We start from the raw sequence: 17,783 nt of genomic DNA on the forward strand, positions 1-17,783 counted from the left end.
TTTTTCATTGCAGATACATTCTGACTGCAACCGACCTCTTCACCAAGTGGGTTGTGGCAAAAACCCTCTACACCAAAACAGCCAATGAGGTGTCCAGGAAGATAGTTAACATTCTTCTTGACTTTGGACTGGTAGAGAGGATCATTACCGACCAAGGACGGGAATTTGTGAATGAGGTACAGTTATGTATATAAGACACAGTGTATGTGATGTGTGACATTTGATAATTGTAATTTAATCTAATTTAATGGCATACACTAATGCATCTGCAGGTCAACCGTGGTGTTTTTGAGGCTCTGGGTGTCAAACACTGCATCACGTCAGCCTACCACCCCCAGGCCAATGGACAGGACGAGCGCACAAACCGCAATGTGAAGACTGCGCTTGCCAAGTACTGTGGGGAGGGACCAAACGACTGGGATGCCCATTTGAGGGGCGTCGTAATGAGCATCAACACCTCTAAGCAGGTAGCCTACTATTGTGTAACAACTGCATATGTAAACAATTCAAACAAACATAGAAAGAAACAAAAAACAATTCAAACAATATAGAAAGATGGTGAAATGCTATTGATTGTACTTTTGTTTTGTTTTTACAGCGATCAACCAAGTACACCCCGTACTTGGCACTGTTCGGACGGCACCCTCGCAGCCCAGGTGTCATCAACACAACACAGACTGAGGAGGGTGACGACTCAGCTGTGGTTGTGGTTGATTTGCCAGAGGAGGATGTACAGGCGAAGACTGTCGAAGTTACAGATCTACATGCAAAGGTGATGTAAAAATGGCAATTTATGCATAATAATATCTAATAATAACAAATATGCATACAATGGCAATATATGCTATAAAATATGAATATGTTTTAAGGGACAATTAATTAAATTATAACACATTTTCAGATTTACCAGAACATCCAAATTACCCAGGCAAGGCAGAAAAAGGCCTACGAGGCCCGGAACAAAAAGGGGGTCAAATCCTTTGACTTCAAAGTTGGGGATGAGGTCCTACGGGCAAACAAGCGGAAGAGGGAACAGGAGGTGAGCATGATTCTGAATGGTAAATAATAGTGTTTTTTGTTAGTTCAATAGTTGTGATTGCACCATGCATTTTATTCCTTCAGTGTGAGCGGTCTGACAGTGTGGTGGGCAGCAATGCCATAAGAAATGACCACAGCCCAACAATGCGAGAGGAAGACGCCTCATTCCTTCCAGCTAGAGTCTGGATCTAGCTAGAGTTAGAGTCATGTCAGATGGAGGGGCTTTTGACACGTGCATGCTGTCTGAGTCAGTCCATCCTCTCCATGGGCGTGAGTTAGATGTGGCTACAGGCCCCACGCTTTCAACTGCCAGGCTCTCCCTCCGTCTCTCTGGGGCCTACGTCCAGGATCGGCCTGGTGACAGACTAGACAGCATTATTAACATTGGCCATGGAATTGTCCTGCCGGAGACCGGCTGTTACCCATGGACGCATCCTGTCTGTCCATAGCTCCCGCTCTGTAGCATCTCCACAATACCCGGTCCATTGTTGGGGTCACTACACTCCTCATTGTGTGGTTAATCTCATGTTCTGCTTGTTTGAGGTTTTCCCAAATAAGATATATATGTATATGTACAAATGCTATATTTCGGTTAACCTACACAATGTTTTTATTTGATTCCAGCTAATTTGTGAATGAATACGTTTTTGTTTGTGTATGGTCAATCCATTTTTATGTAAATATGGTTTCATGCTGTATTGATTTACAATAAATTCATTGCATTTCATTCAATCTTGTTGCTTTACTACAAAAAACACTGATTGAGGAAGACATTGCGAAAGGATTTGGTAAACCAAGTATTTCATGCGTCATATGGTAAGAAGAGGGGTGTGGCCATAGTAATTAGTACCGTATTTTCCGCACTATAAGGCGCACCGGATTATAAGGCGCACCTTCAATGAATGGCCTATTTTAGAAATGTTTTCATATATAGGGCGCACCGGATTATAAGGCGCACTGTCGTTTTTTTTTTTTTTGACTGGGGTTCCGTTATGCATCCACTAGATGGAGCTGTGCTAAAGGGAATGTCAACAACACAGTCAGATAAAGTCAAACTTTATTAAGCGTTCTGACAACTCCGTTCACTCCCATGGTAACGTTGTTCAAACGTTAATGTGCATATTAACAATATTAACAATAACATATTAACAATATTAACAATATCTCCCAGCCTTGTTCACTCTTCTCCCAAACGTGGAGGGGAACTTTTCCCTGATTCAGTAAACACGTAGTAAAAGAAACAGTCTGATAGTATTGTCGTTAGGTATACTGTGTCGTCGGAAACGTATCTACTGCCATCGATAATGTTCTCTCTTCTCTTGGGGTTCATAACAACGTAATGATCAGAGTGATCTTAAGTTCAAAATCTAAAGCCTATGATACACGGGCAACTGTGAAGAAAAGGACAGGATGTTATCCTCCGTCTCGTCAGGTTCTCCTCCTTCATTTAAGATGTCTTTGTCTTTGTAGACCTCAAGCTTCACATTCCAAAGGCATGGATGTTCTACAATGACATGGAGACAGAGGGATGAGATGTTCATTAATTCAATTCAGTCAAACATTCAAACTTTATTTCAGTAAACACGTAGTAAAAGAAACAGTCTGATACCACTAAATCAAACGTTAGTGCATAACTCAACATTGTTCAGTTATGTATAACACGTAAAGCTCACTTTTTCAGTTCATTCCTCGTCCACGAATCCCTTGAATTATTCTTCTTCAGTGTCCGAATTGAACAGTTGGGTGAGTACGGCATCCATTCAGAGCACATGATAGCATAACAATAGCATAGCATTCGCGGAGATTCCAAGATGGCGGCCGTCGTTTACTGATTACCGTAATGCTGCAAGCGGTGCGGCTTTGTAGTTTACCAGTCGTACTGAAACATTTTATTATTATTAAAAAAAAAATATTGGTCATGTAATTTTTACATTTTGATCCATATATAAGGCGCTCCGGATTATAAGGCGCACTGTCGTTATTTATTTATTTTTTTGGCTTTTAAGTGCGCCTTATAGTGCGGAAAATACGGTACATCTCTACCATTCTCTGAAGAGAAAGTGATAAAAGATAATAGAAGATATGTAATGGTTGACCCTATTACATTAACCATAGCTAAAGGTAATTAATCTTTTTTTCATTTCATACCTATTAGTTTACTCTAACGAATTAAAATGATCAACAAGCATAATGGCACAGAGAATGCAGAGATGTGTATATATACAAAGGGTTGAAATATATGTTATTATTATTATTATTATTACTTTATTATCACATAACAGCTATTTGAAGCAAACTATGGAAAATGTATAACTGAGTAGTGAAATACTCAGAAATAGTGAAATACATTCTTAGAAATGTCTACTATGTTTCTCTGTTTCTATTCTTAATTCCATCTCGAAACTTATGGAAAAAATAGTTTATGAACAGGTTGATAGGTACCTTACCGAAAAAAATCTGATGTATGAATTTCAATCAGGATTCAGAACATCCCATTCCACTGACACATGCCTTCTCTATTTGAACGACCACATCAACCATGAGGTGGACTCGGGCAAGTACTGCGGCATGGTCATGCTGGACCTCCAGAAGGCCTTCGACACAGTAGATCACCACATATTGTTAGATAAACTGAAAGCAATTGGGTTCGATAGAACATCGGTGAGCTGGATGCAATCCTACTTAGAGGGGAGGGAACAGGTGGTTAGTGTGAACGGAACACTGTCCCCCCCCTCCCAGTGACCTGCGGCGTTCCACAAGGAAGCATATTGGGACCTTTACTGTTCCTAATATATGTGAATGACATGTCATCAGCATGTGATTGCAATTTGTTCCTGTTCGCGGATGACTCGGCTCTGCTGGTCTCTGACAGGGACATATTGCAGGTGGAAAAAGCGCTAAGCACTGAACTGAGTAGAATCTGCATCTGGCTAGCTGACAATAAACTATCAATACACCTAGGTAAAACTGAAACCATCCTATACGGATCCCCATCTAAACTCAGAAAGGCTGTAAATTTCAAAATAAAAGTGGGTAACATTAATATCACAAGAAAAGAGGATATTACATACCTGGGCTCCATCTTAGAGGCAAATCTTTCCGGAGATAAAATGGCAGCAAAAGTAATCAAAAAAGTGAACCATAGAACTAGATTCTTGTACAGGATATCCTCACTTGTCAATAAAAACACACTGAGGACCCTATCAGGAGCTCTCATTCAATGTCACTTCGACTATGCCGTAACATCATGGTACTATAGAACCACAAAGGCCCATAAAACAAGCCCAAAATAAACTGGTTAGGCTTCTGCTAGGCCTCAACCCTAGGACACATCTAACCGCTGCTCATTTTTTGAGCCTTGATTGGCTACGAGTAGTTGACAGAGTGCAGCAGCTTGCACTGGGCCTGGTCTTCAAGATACGCTACACCACAAAGACACCCAAGTACCTGTCAACATACTTCCAAAAAGTGAACAACGTCCACACATACAATACCAGAGGAAGCTCCACGAACCACGTTCAACCGCGTTGCACCACAAACAAGGGGTTAAACTCGTTTGCAAACTATGCAGTAAAAATGTGGAACGCCCTTCCTATAATCTTAAAGGAGTGCAAAACACTGCCCACCTTCAAAACCACTCTCAAAAAACATTTACAGGAGGCTGCAATCCGTAACTGGACCCTCTAAATCAAAAATCAGATTAAAAGACCCGAACTACCCACTGTACATACTTTGTGTTTTGTCCCCCGCTCCCACCTGTGGTGTATGTCCCCACCTGTCCTACCCGCTGTACATACCTTATGTTTTGTTGTATTGTTCTTCCCATGATGGATGTATGTTTATCTTGTAGATAGTACTAGTTATTTGTCTGTATTATCTTGTAGATAGTACTAGTTTTTTTTGTCTGTCTTACATGTAACGATGAATTGAGAATCAAGGACCCCAATTGAAATAAGCCAGTGGCTTTCTTGGGTTTTTATCCTGTTAGTTGACCTTGTATGTAATATGTACTTTCATGTACCTACTTCTGCAAATCTTCTAATAAAGTTTTCAATCAATCAATCAATACCGTGTCATGATTACAACGATACCACTTGAACACACACACATTGGTCACACGCGCGAAACACACACACAACACACAGTTTCAGATCGACTAACGGGTCTTCGTTGTCATCGTTGGCATCGCGAATCATAGCGAATCATAGCGCTACCTATGGCCGGAAAGGGCAGAACCTATGACCGGAACCGGAAAAGTGGGAAAATATGGTACCTACACCGTCTCCCCATTGACAACAACGTAGGGCTCTCAGCAGCGCCCTCTGCTGCTGGATCTCAGTGCATGCGTACCTTATAAAAAGTATGTGAGTGGTATCTGCTTTGCCCTTCTCATCATGGCCGCTTGCAGTTGCCTTCATGATGCAGATGCCATTCGCATACGCATGCGCTATGAGTACAGCTCTTTGAAATCAACTTTGCCGCGAAGCTGGTAGGTGAATATGTCAACAATCATAGCATTTGTTTCACATGTTTAGATCATATCATTATTCTGACACTGGCACTCAATCCATCATCGAGAGGACTGATTACCTGTCCCTGATAGCTATGCTGCGAACAAAAATAATAGCGCGTAGCTACTAAGGAGGTAACAACAACGCCACCAGCTACCTTGGCTAGTCCTGAACCCTACATTTACAGTTATAGAAGTTACAGTTACAGAAGACACTTGCCTAAATGTTGTTAATAGTATGTAGCTATACTTGTGTATACGTTTTTCTTTTTGTCTCTAGCCATGAAGCCTGTTCGAGGGTCTAGCCGAGCCCCGTCCAAGGGACCCAAAGGCAAGAAGCCTGGTGAGAAGACACGTCCACGGAGTGACTCCCAGGTGAGGCAGGCAGGGTAGAGCATCTAAGAAGTGGGTCTCAGGTTCTGTTGGGTTTTTGTTCTAGACTCTGACCACAATATCCATATCAGTGCTGTGACGATATGGGAATTACAGGACACTTGGCTTAGACCTTTAGTTGATTCTTGATTTGAGCTTTCCATGTTAAAGAGACTTCTTCCAACTGCTACCCTCTCTTTTATTATTTAATTTGGTCGGAATTCATGTTTCAGCAGCCAGGGACCAGCAAACCAGGCACCTTACCCAAACAGTCCCAGAAGAAGAAAGGTGAGAGATGGAGATGGAGGAGGGTCTGATGGGTGTCAGTGATTATTCTATACTTGAAGATGAAAGATCTCTCATGTTCTCTCATTGCTGTGACATTTATTCACCGCCAATGTTTCGGCTCATCAGCCTTCCTCATAGTGATTGTTCTATAGCCTACTAGTTCAGGCAAAAATATATTAATTTTGTTTACCACCAAACAGGAAGTGGTTAACTGCTAACATCCCTCATGTTGTTGATGTGTAGCCTACAGGATGTGACACGTCAAGGAGTAGAGCCTGACCACAAATCAATCAAACTTAATTTATATAGCACGCATTGAATGCAACTCCAAGTTCTGAACATAAAAACAATAGATCAAATAAATACAACACAATAAAACCAGGAATAAAACAAGAAATATGAGATGAAATACAGGTAAAAGTGCAAGTTGACATAGACTCTAGATAAAAGGCAAAAAAGGCATTCTTTCTATCCTTTCTCCCACTATTCTCTGTTTTCTTGGTACTTCTCCTGTCATCAGTGGCACCTGCATTACCATGGAAGGTCAAAGGGCAGGAAAAATGGAAACCACTGTCCAAGCCCTCCATCACAGCTCTGGACAACATGCTTGGTCTGTCAATACTGTGAGTAGCTACTTTGCTGGAATTCAACCCTCGATCCAAATCCCTTCTTTATCCAGATAAAGGCAACGAGTACTGTATATACTGTTTTACAGTATGGGCCGGTTTCCCAGTCACATATGAAGCCTATTCTAGACTTAAAAACAAGTTTGACGGACTCAATTTGTGTCGTGGAAACCATCCCTCTATCTTCTAAATTCAGGATTTTCACCTCCTACCTCCAGGTAATCAATATTGTTCTGGCAGGTCCTATTAGCCTGCTGTTACTGACTAATTTTCATCCGTCTCTCAGATCTGTTCTCACCACGAGACGGACTGAAAAACAGGAGTCACAGAAACATCTGAACATATTGAAAAACAGGTGAGAGAACTGAACTAGTGCGAAAGTACAAGCTACACACACACACACACACACACACACACACACACACACACACATCTCAAAGATGGAATTTAACCCCCTCTGACCAGGGTTGACGTGTACTGTAGCTACAGTATCTATCAATACACTTCTGCCACCAAAGATGTAGCACTCATCCTATTAAATCCATGGCAAGTATTTCCTAACTCTGACTATTTTGTGTGCATCTGATGTCAGGTTCCTCACCAGCTGTGTGCAGCTCTCAGTCCCTCACCAGAAACAGGGAGGCATGAGCCACGTGTCCCGCCAGCACCAGGAAGAGAGCAAGAAGTCCATGGTGGGCAAGAAGACTCAGAACATGTTAGAGGTGAGGGAGACTGGGATGGAGGGAAAAGTGTGTGTGTGTTTATTGGCTTGTACAGTTTTTAAACCACATTTTCTTAACAACACCAGCCTTACAAGTACCATGCTGTTTTGACTGTAACCGTTTCTTTGACATTTTATTTAGTTGCCCTGATATGCCTGCAGCTTTCACTATGTGTGACATGGCGGGCGTGCTTGAGATCAAGTAAAAGTATCTTGTGAAACATTTTTATTTGGGCTACTTAATGTGCAACCATTTAGTACATCTTGACAAGTTTTTAATGTTGATTTGCTACAACAAGCCTCTGGTTAATAGTGGATAAGATGGATGCAAACTAACTAATTACGCCTTTATAAAATATTCTATTAATTTACTAATAAACTCACTTTTCTTTTCAATGTGTCAATGTCTCCTTCACAATTGATCTCTTACTTAATCTGAAGGCTGTGGATATTATAGTCTAGTAAGTATATTCATATTATATAGGCTTAGTGCCAACAGAGATTAAATGATTGGCATGCTTATTGGTTTACAATGTTGTACCTGTGTGTTATCAGGGGAAGGTGACTGCTGTGGTCAGCACTCTGGAGAAGATGGAGGAACAGATGGACACACTGGAACATCAGTGCTCTAGACTGAGACAAGAGCTGGAGGAGGAGGAAGAGAAGGCTCAGGAGGTACACACACACACACACACACACACACACACACACACACACACACACACACACACACACACAAACGACTATAGGACAATATGCTGTCTCTAAACTCTCCTGTCTCTACTGTTAGATCCTACAGTTGCCTGACCAAGGGGTCCTGCATCTCCCCCCTCTGTCTCGCAAAGACAATGAGACATCTTTACAGGTGAACAACCAAGTGACACCCACAGACCTTTTGTTCTTCTTCTGTATTTGTCAAAGGCTGTGTTCGAAATGGTATACTAGCATACTGCATACTAGCATACTCAATGAGTATATACTGCCTACTAAATTCATAATAAGTATGCCAAAATCAGCCGACCGTTTACACTGCAGTATGCATACTGCCTCCCAGAATGCATTTCGCACCGGCCGGCAGCGGGCAATTTAAATCATTCATTTTAAACCTCCATTGGCTAAAAGCTGTAATTTTGGGTCTATAAGTGTTAACATGTCATTTTATGAAGTTTTAATATGTTTTCAGGTGAGAAAGTAACCATATATATTCCCAAAATGTGTCCAGTTTATAAAAATAACCCGTTTATATATCTGATCTGACGTTTTTTTTCCTCTTCTGTTCGCTAGCTACATTACGGCTGCGTTCGTAAACTCGCCGTGGAAATCTGATCAGCACTCATGGAATGCCTCTTGTCCAATCAAATTACCTGGTCCCTTTATGACGTTGAACCCAGTGTGCGCTCTGGCGCTTGGAGCACATTTACGAGCGTACCCTGCTTCATTGCGGGGTTTGACAGCTACGTCGGAAGATATTAGCTAAACAAGTTGTAAAATGATTTGGGGCCAATATCTTTAGCTAGCTAAAGTAACTAGCTTACTTTATTGTTGTATTAGCAGTTGGTAAAAGAACAGGATTCAAATAAATATATCAGCAATAACATATTGTGGGCTTGCTGCAGCACAATACAACCCAACTTGAAGCTACAATACTGGGATCATTCGTGATTGGGCTACAGGCAGTCAAATACTAGACGAACGTGTGTGTAAGACACAAATAAACTTGGATTTCATGCATTGCAAGTGGCATCTTTGTAATCATGACGACGTAGACATGTCTAAGAATGCATTTCACCATGTTAATTCCGAGTATAGTGAAAATACCACCGCTCATCCGTGATCATACTTAGCTGGGGTGCTGCAGCTGAAGAGTATCAAATAGAGTGCAAAAAAACAGCATCTGCACACTCAAATCTGTGCAAAAAAACATGTTTATTGCAAGCTTTCGGTCCCTAGGCTATCGGACAATGTAAACAACAGCTGTATGACGAGTTTGTATGACGCAGTTTGAGGAGGCTGAAGAGACGCGCACAGGGTTGCCAGATGGGATTGACAATTTACAGCCTAACCTTTCTATAACGTCTAAATCCAGTAGCCCATTCGGCGGTAACCCGCCCTAAATGGCAACCCTGGACGTGCAATGCATTTTGGGGATTCAGTACCCCAGAAGTATCCAGTCGTTTCGTACTTAAATAATTCAGAAAATATAGTATATATACTAAATTTCTCGCATATTAAGATCTTGCATACTGTACAGTGTGAACGCTCTCGCATACTCAAATCTACGTCATATCTAGTATGAGTAGTATGCTAGTATGCCATTCCGACACAGCCTAACTCTCTCTGTTTACCCAGGAGCGGATGATGAGACTGGTGCCCAACACAAACTCCTGCACCACTGTCGCCCGTGAGCTGGGGAAAGCTCTTCAGATGTCAGCGCCGATCCAGAATGCCCAGGCATTCCTGGAGCATGCACACAAACATGCTGACCAGCTGTTGACTCCTGGAGCATGCACACAAATATGCTGACCAGCTGTTGACTCCTGGAGCATGCACACAAACATGCTGACCAGCTGTTGACTCCTGGTGCATGCACACAAACATGCTGACCAGCTGTTGACTCCGCCCATCCTCCCAACCAGTAGCACAGACTAGCCAGGCACCAGCTGACACCATGTAGCCAATGACTGTGTTTCAATAGTTTTAACAAGCATCCTTTCCTTGTCTCCTTTCCTCCATAAACATCTGACTGGATGAAAGTTGTGTTTGTTAAATGGAAATATTTTATCTGCACTTCTGCATGTATATTGATGCAGATAAAGGGTCCATATATGGAAATGTTTGAGCTTGGAGCTTTGAACCTCTTTGTACAGGGAATAGCAATTTGTGTTTTGTAAATCTTTTTGTATCTTATGAAAATAAATGTCCTTGGTTTCCAATGTGTACATGGTGTCACCTCTAGCTGCTGAAAACTTTTCTCTGGTGTAAAGTTACACAATATTCACTTACTCTCGAAACTCCAGCCTAAATCGTCCTCAGTGCAGTTCAGGTTATGGATGCTAACAAATAATGGTGAACTCTGAGCACTTGAAGGCAATTATCTCTAACTTTACATTCACATTCACATTTGGCATGGAGCAGACGCTTTTATCCAAAGCAACTTACTTACTTAGATTGTTGTATGTATTTGTTGTATCATCTATCCAAACTTAAACTAAAATGTACATGTCCCTTTCAGATACGTAATTAAGTGGATTGTAAAAGGGTGTAGTCATAGTTGGGAACAAGAAATCGAATTGGAATTAGACCCACACATTCGTTCCCAAAATGCGATTCCACTTTAGACCAATGGGTGGCGATAAAACATCAAATGCGCAAAGACTAAAAACAACTCCTATGGGGTTTTGAGCCTCTTTAACGTTTCTCATAGTTTCTTATAATATATATGTCTGCTAGATCTATATAGAATACGCTATCTCAGAATGTGTTATACCAGAGATCTGTTTTGTTATAATGATTGATTGGCCTCTCCCGTTGGTCTTCCCGCTCAATTTGAACGGATCCATTGGGTGACATGGGGAGTGGGTAATCCAGAGTTTGCTCCGCCCACTCCGTGTCGTTGGTCCATTCGATTATGACCCACTACATTATTTCGACAATCCGGGATGGGCGGAGCAACCTGCTCGAAACGAAATAAAGAAATGTACGCCTGCAAAACAGCAATCGGATCGTTCAGAAAGATTACTGTGTCCTTTCATATAAACGCGTGTTTCTTATGGATGCTAATGATTGTCAGTAGCCTGGTCACCTGTTGTCATCACGTTTGGACACGAACTCCTAGTCCTAATAATACATATGTTCCTACCCACAACCCATAATTCCAAGTGCTTTCTCTATGTCACATCTTTCTCCTTTTGAAAGTGGAAATCGGCTCACAGTCATTGCTCATGCATGCAATACCCAGGAAGCACGCCGGTTACAAATCTAATCTAGGCAAGGCAAGTTTATTTGTATAGCACATTTCATACAACAGGGGCAATTCAAAGTGTTTTACATACATTTTTTGAAAATACAGCAAGAGCTGTAATAAAAGTTACAATGAATAAAAGCAAATATAAGAAGTAAATAGATACAACATTTAATAAGCCAATAGTAAAACAAAGACATGGATAGAATCTAACCTCCACACCGGTAACCCGGTTCACCGGCGGGCCACGGATGAATCTAAACGAGCGCTCTCAGTGGTCGGAGAACATGATTGGTCTGATTCAACAGAGAAACTCGAGGCGCGGGTTTTCGGACTCTGTCAAATGTCATTTTGACAACCAGCTTCAGGTTTGATGTCGCCTGCTTTCAATTCGCGAATGGACTAGCTGTCAACAACGTTGAGGTGGAAAGTATTTACTTGTAGTGGGAGAAAACGTGCTCATATATAATACTTTCTATACGAACAACGTCTTGCAACTAACTACCCGAAATTTAACTGGATTAAGTAAAGCCGCCTGTGATAGTCAGCTAACTGGTTAGCCTCTTAGCATTGCGGGTGGGAATGATTCTTTGACATCAAAGGACGTTTTCGGCGACTTGTTTTGCGTCATCCAAGGAAGTTGTTTTTATCAAACAATTGCATGTTGTGAGTTGTATCCAATAAGTTATTACACAGTCGTTGCCACGTAGCTAGACGACCATGGAGAACCATTATAACCATGGTAACCAGCGCTATCACGAGTCTACTGGACGAGACAGCAAGTTTCAGCGAAAGAAGGGTTTCACCCCCGCTGCAGCCCAGGGCACTGACGGCACACCTGGATGCGAGGATGGAGACCGTAAACCAAAGTTTGTAAGTAGTCAGCTAAGTTTTTAACCCGTTTGCTTGCCAAACAAAACATGCATGTCACTGTCTGAACAGCACACTATCTAGGTACAGTACACGACAGTTCAGTTGACAGCTAGATAGCTAGCTAGTACCATGACATGAGCATATGACGAATTGCTGTGTCAAATGCAGCAAACACACGTTTGTGCTTTAATTCAGAGGGGTAATTAGGCTCCCCATACATCACAACATACTAGTAAGTGGGTAGCTCTATGATCTCAGTCAGTGATACAATCTGTGTAGACTTTTGGTTGCTGAGATGTGTAAACAGGAGAGGATTAAGTACAGTCGGTGTAATCCCCCTGTTATGTCTTATGTCCGCCTTGAGGTGTGCTGTGGTGTGTCTCTGGCTGGCTGACCGACCATAATATGGTCGCGACACCACGTGAACAAACAGGATTTGGGTTGAGACCAGGGTGTGGGGAAAATTCGTGTAACTGTGGCCATACCAGCTTTCAACCTACGTTACTATGCCATGATTTGAAATAGGTTATTTTAAAAGACGAATGGCACTAGTCTTGAGAGCTAACCGAGATACACACTAATAATACCCTTTTTGTCTTGTCACCTGTGCATTGTTCACATTCCCCTTTCACACTCTATGGACTTAATTGAGAAAAACTTGTCTTACACTCCTTGTGGCAGACAGTGAGTGCTTACATATTTTATACATATTTTGTGAAGTAGTTGAACCCATGACATGCTCTACCAACTGATTCCCACCGGACCACTGATCTGAATTGTCGCCTGTTCATTATCCACCTGGCCAACACTGTAGTTACTCTTAGGAACTTTGTAAGAACTTCATTGGAAACATTCCACCCCCCTCCCCTCAGTCGGTTTTTGCCTACAATGTGTTAATTACATTTGAGGAGTGACACAAAACTAATGGAGAAAAGCCCTGTCTGTGACAGACTTTTAAATCCAAATTGGGTGCAAATATGCAATCTTAAGCGACTGCACAGGTTTGAAATTACTGTACGACTGCTCTTTCTGGGCTCCATCAGCCACAGGTTGTCACCCGTCAAATGTAATTGCTAGCAGTGTTACATTTATGTCTATTAGCTACCTCGAACAAGATTCAACGTTTCATTTGTATTAAGTGTCTGAGTCTCCCTAGGCCTAGTATCACCTGCTTCAAAGCTCCTTGCTGATACTGAGTTAATGCTGAGCAGTAATATGTTTCTAGAGAGATTAAGGTGAATAATGCAGGCAGGGTACAGTAAAGCAGCTGAACTGGCAGAATGCCATTCAAGATAATAAAGATATAACGTAACAGGAGATGGATGAAGGCCTGACACCACTGTGTATGCAGAGGCCTTCGTTTGAATGGGATCTCAGGTCACTCTTAAGGGAATCTTATTATAAAACCCATTCCAAGTGAAGGGTGTTGCCAACAGCCAACATCCATGCTGATGTCACCCTAGAACAATCCAGGCACTATGTGGTTTTGATTCCTCCTCATGATGTCACCTTATTATGAGTCCCAACAGCATTCTAGAAATATTTAAAAGAGGAGTGGAGAAATGTTCTATGTGCACAGTGCACACCTCTTCCTTATAGCTTGATGATGGTTTTGGCACCCATTTCTCCATGGCCGTCAGCCGCCCTCCCTCCATGTGTGTATGTAGTGCTGTTACCTTTGTAATGCTATCAGTGGGATTTAGCCCATTAAGTGAACACAGGACTGGCTGTGGTCACTGTCACTGGTTGAGTTCTGACCAAGTGGAGGCAGGCTATGCAATAGACAAGCTTATAGCTAGCTATGAGACCGTGCCCTACTAGCCATATACATAATTACTTACTTCTACTCTAAAGTACTCTAAAGCTATATTATTTAGGCTGCATTTCTGTGCCATAATAAAATGTGCATTAATGTTTGTCCTTTTTCAGCCAGCTCTTTGCTTTTGTTCTGCTCTTCTCTGCTATAAGCCTTATTCTTCTGTGTGCAGTATGTTATTTTGATTGACATGTTGTGCAGTTATCTTTTCTGACTCATGTCTAGTCAAATACAAATATTTGCTATGCCTATGTATAGATCAATATTCTTAATTTATGTTTGTTTGGTGACAGGTATAGTGAAGGGATTTGTCCAGTTGGTGGTGCTCTAATACCAGGGAATTGCTGTGAAAACCCCCCAGATTTTCCATTCAGACGCAGTGATACCAGAGAGGCTCTTACAATTTCTTTTGGGCTCGTTTTCAATGTGGCAAAATTGTTTAAAAAATGTGCACAAGAAGGTGGATTTTAATGTAATGTGTAAAATGTTTTGGGGATTTTGGTTTATGTTACTGTGCTGCTTTTTCTAAAGGAGAATAGAAAAAGGAAAGCTATCACTAAGAAAGAAGTGCTTTGCAAATAAGCCTCTGTCTTTCGCATCATGTGCTCTGAAAATGTCCTGCAGTCTTTAATTAAGATAATGGCTGTTTTACCATCGTTCTGTTTTTCACACAAATAATTTCTCAGGGCTATCATTAACTGCAGAAAGAAACATACATCAAACAGAAGTCCTATGTACTGTTTTCTCACATAAATACACACTACCTTAATTATTATTACCTGGAATAAGGTGCTTTTAGGTCTTTGGGTCTTTATTGTTCCTGAAAATGTGTTTTTTTTACACACACACACTTCACACTTCACACACACACACACACACACACACACACACACACACACACACACACACACACACACACACACACACACACACACACACACACACACACACACACACACACACACACACACACACACACACACACACACACACACACACACACACACACACACACACACACACACACACACACACACACACACACACACACACACACACACACACACACACACACACACACACACACACACACAAATTAATAATGAAGCAATCATCACAATTAAACCCAAGTGGTCCAATTAAGCCAGTCCAAAAAGCCCCACAATGCTCCATTGCCCAGATTAGGTGAAATGGGGAGAGCAGGTGTTCACATTAGTCCGGTGACATTCTGGTGTATCCTTCAGAAGGCTTTGTCCTGGGTAGACCAGCCACCTGTCCCATCTGGCTCCCTGGAGAGAGGCTGGTGGGAAGGTTCCTAACCAGTGGAGAAACACAACACACGCAGGGTCAACTGAAACCACAGGAATTACCACCAATTACTGCCAACAGATTGATTTTGTGGTCCCAGATGTGCAGAGGGAGTAGGTGTGTGTGTGTGTGTGTGTGTGTGTGTGTGTGTGTGTGAGAGTGAGTTATTAGCAGGCCTGGCACATCTGGAGAGTCAACATCTGGGCTCTCCTGGGTGCTGTCCCCTTTCATCCCTCCCCCTCCTCCCCCGTTCTTAGAGTCATGTCTACATAGAGAGGACACTGGGGTGCACAGGGATGGAGGGATGGATGGGGGAGTAGTTTATAATGGGGTTCTTAGGCAGGTGGGTTGTTAAACAGAAGCCTGGGTGGGGAGAGCTTTAGAGGATTGTTGGTTCAGTTATTGGGTTTGTCAACCAGATGTGTGCTGCTTACCATTTTCACAAGCACAGGATGTACACTTTATATGATGCGTTTGATAAGTATGATCGATTTTCATATATATTGCATTCAACATGCACTCTAAAACCGAGAAGGGGAGAGAAGTTGGGAAGTTGGTGCAGTGCGAGACAATAAATCTGGGCAGTTGGAGGTGAGGGGTCGAAAATGGAAGGCCAGTGTTCTCCTCATTGGTAGGCAGTGCACCAGCCGCATGCTTATTGAACAGAACCGCTTCAGGAGAGGCAATTACAGGTTCTGCCAGCCCGTTCCCTTGGTTTATCACAACATGTCCCTCTGCGCTAATGGTGCAGTTTACAGTCCTACATTCCCCCAAATGAAAAAGATCTGACTCTCCAGATGTATAAAACACACAAAAAAGAAGGGAATTAATTGTCAAAGGCGGAGAAAGAAAGAAAAGCCTGTTTTTGTTGAAATAAAAAACAACAACAACATTGTATTTAATAACTACCGGTATACATTTTTGAAGTTTTTCTGACTTGTGAGGGCTACCTGAAGCATTATGATGGGTGCTGTTGATATGATAATTCACAGGTTCTTTTTTAATTCAGACGTTTGCACAGTCTGTGTGAGACCGACAGGAAATTGTAGGCAGCAGGAGCTGTTAGTTAGTTTGAGCTGCAGCTTACTGACTGGAGAAGAGCACAGGACACACACACACACACACACACACACACACACACACACACACACACACACACACACACACACACACACACACACACACACACACACACCTGTAGCCCTAGCCTCTCTTTCTCTCCCCCACCTTCACTGAAGTATAGTCTTTATGACTGGCATGATGGAAATCACTGTCTTTGCCACTCCACCCACTAAAAGGTGTTTCCTGTTTCCATGGCAACATGGGCAGTGCAACAAGGAGCAGCCGCAGCAGCAGTGCTGCAGAGTGGTCGGGTCTCGGACCGTCTCTGAGTTTCTGTTAGATCTCCACTGTGTGCTAGGTTGTTATATTGGAGACCAGAAAGAGGAAAGGGGCAGTTGAGATACTGTCTGGGGGGGGCGGGGGCGGGCATGGAGGAGTGTTTTCACACCCACCCAACTGTTTCGATGTGGAGTGGGCACAGGGGAAGGCCAGCAGTGTACCTGTAATTCCCTCTCCCTGGGCTACTCCTGGGAATTATGTTTGTTTGTGAGCTTCTGGTATTATTATAGAGAGTCTGCATTAGATTTTTTCCGGTGGTGTGGCAGCACAGAACAGAACAGGACAGGACAGGTATCTACCAACAGGCTTGACCGTGCCCCCCTCACCCCCCCACCTCCAACCACAGCTGCCTGTCACCTCTGTGATGCCGTGATTGCTATTCAGACTGAGCCCTGCCGCTCCCTCTGCTTCTGGCACCCTGCCCTGACCTAGCTGGAGTCCAGAGTCCAGAGAGACTAGCTGTCAGTCCAGTCATTTCCTCTCTCACAGACAGACAGATCGCCTCCTGAGCTGGTGTGTGTGTGTGGTGTGTGTGGTGTGTGTGGTGTGTATGGTGTGTGTGGTGTGTGTGTGTGTGTGTGGGTGTGTGTGTGTGTGGGGGGGGGGGGGGCAGGCAGGCAGGCAGCAAGCAAGCAAGCAGAGGTCCTGATCACCTTACTCACTAATGTTAGACGGTAGAGGAGACGATGCATGCAACTCTGCTGAGAGACGGACGGAGGGAGGGAGGGGGAAGGAGGGAGAGGGACAAATAGAGAGAGATTCCATTCCAGTCATGGGGGGGCCGGTTTCACAGACAAGGCTTAAGCCTAGTCGTGGACTAAATCACCCTTTCAATGTAAAATCTCCATTGAAGATGCTTTTTAGTCTAG

General features: G+C 42.7%; 2 protein-coding genes across 2 annotated transcripts in view; both read left to right on the forward strand.

The window, feature by feature from the left end:
• Positions 1-5,830: 5,830 nt before the first annotated feature.
• cenpq (centromere protein Q) lies at positions 5,831-10,078 on the forward strand (the record flags this gene model as incomplete). Its single annotated transcript, XM_080526302.1, has 6 exons — positions 5,831-5,923; positions 6,154-6,208; positions 6,729-6,831; positions 7,121-7,189; positions 7,427-7,556; positions 9,905-10,078. 6 exons carry the CDS (start codon positions 5,831-5,833, stop codon positions 10,076-10,078), a joined length of 624 nt encoding a protein of 207 aa, XP_080382428.1.
• A 2,158-nt stretch (positions 10,079-12,236) lies between these two features.
• LOC308153227 (protein diaphanous homolog 3-like) overlaps positions 12,237-17,783 on the forward strand; it is a gene marked incomplete at both ends in the record, with an annotated part of 304,860 nt that continues 299,313 nt past the window's right edge. Inside the window, one exon of the mRNA XM_080526311.1 lies at positions 12,237-12,385. Within this exon, the coding sequence (XP_080382437.1) occupies positions 12,237-12,385 (149 nt within the window). The remainder of the gene's footprint in view (positions 12,386-17,783) is intronic.

Source organism: Nansenia antarctica, assembly GCF_963989245.1.
Source record: "Nansenia antarctica genome assembly, chromosome: 1".
Lineage (NCBI taxonomy): Eukaryota > Metazoa > Chordata > Actinopteri > Argentiniformes > Microstomatidae > Nansenia > Nansenia antarctica.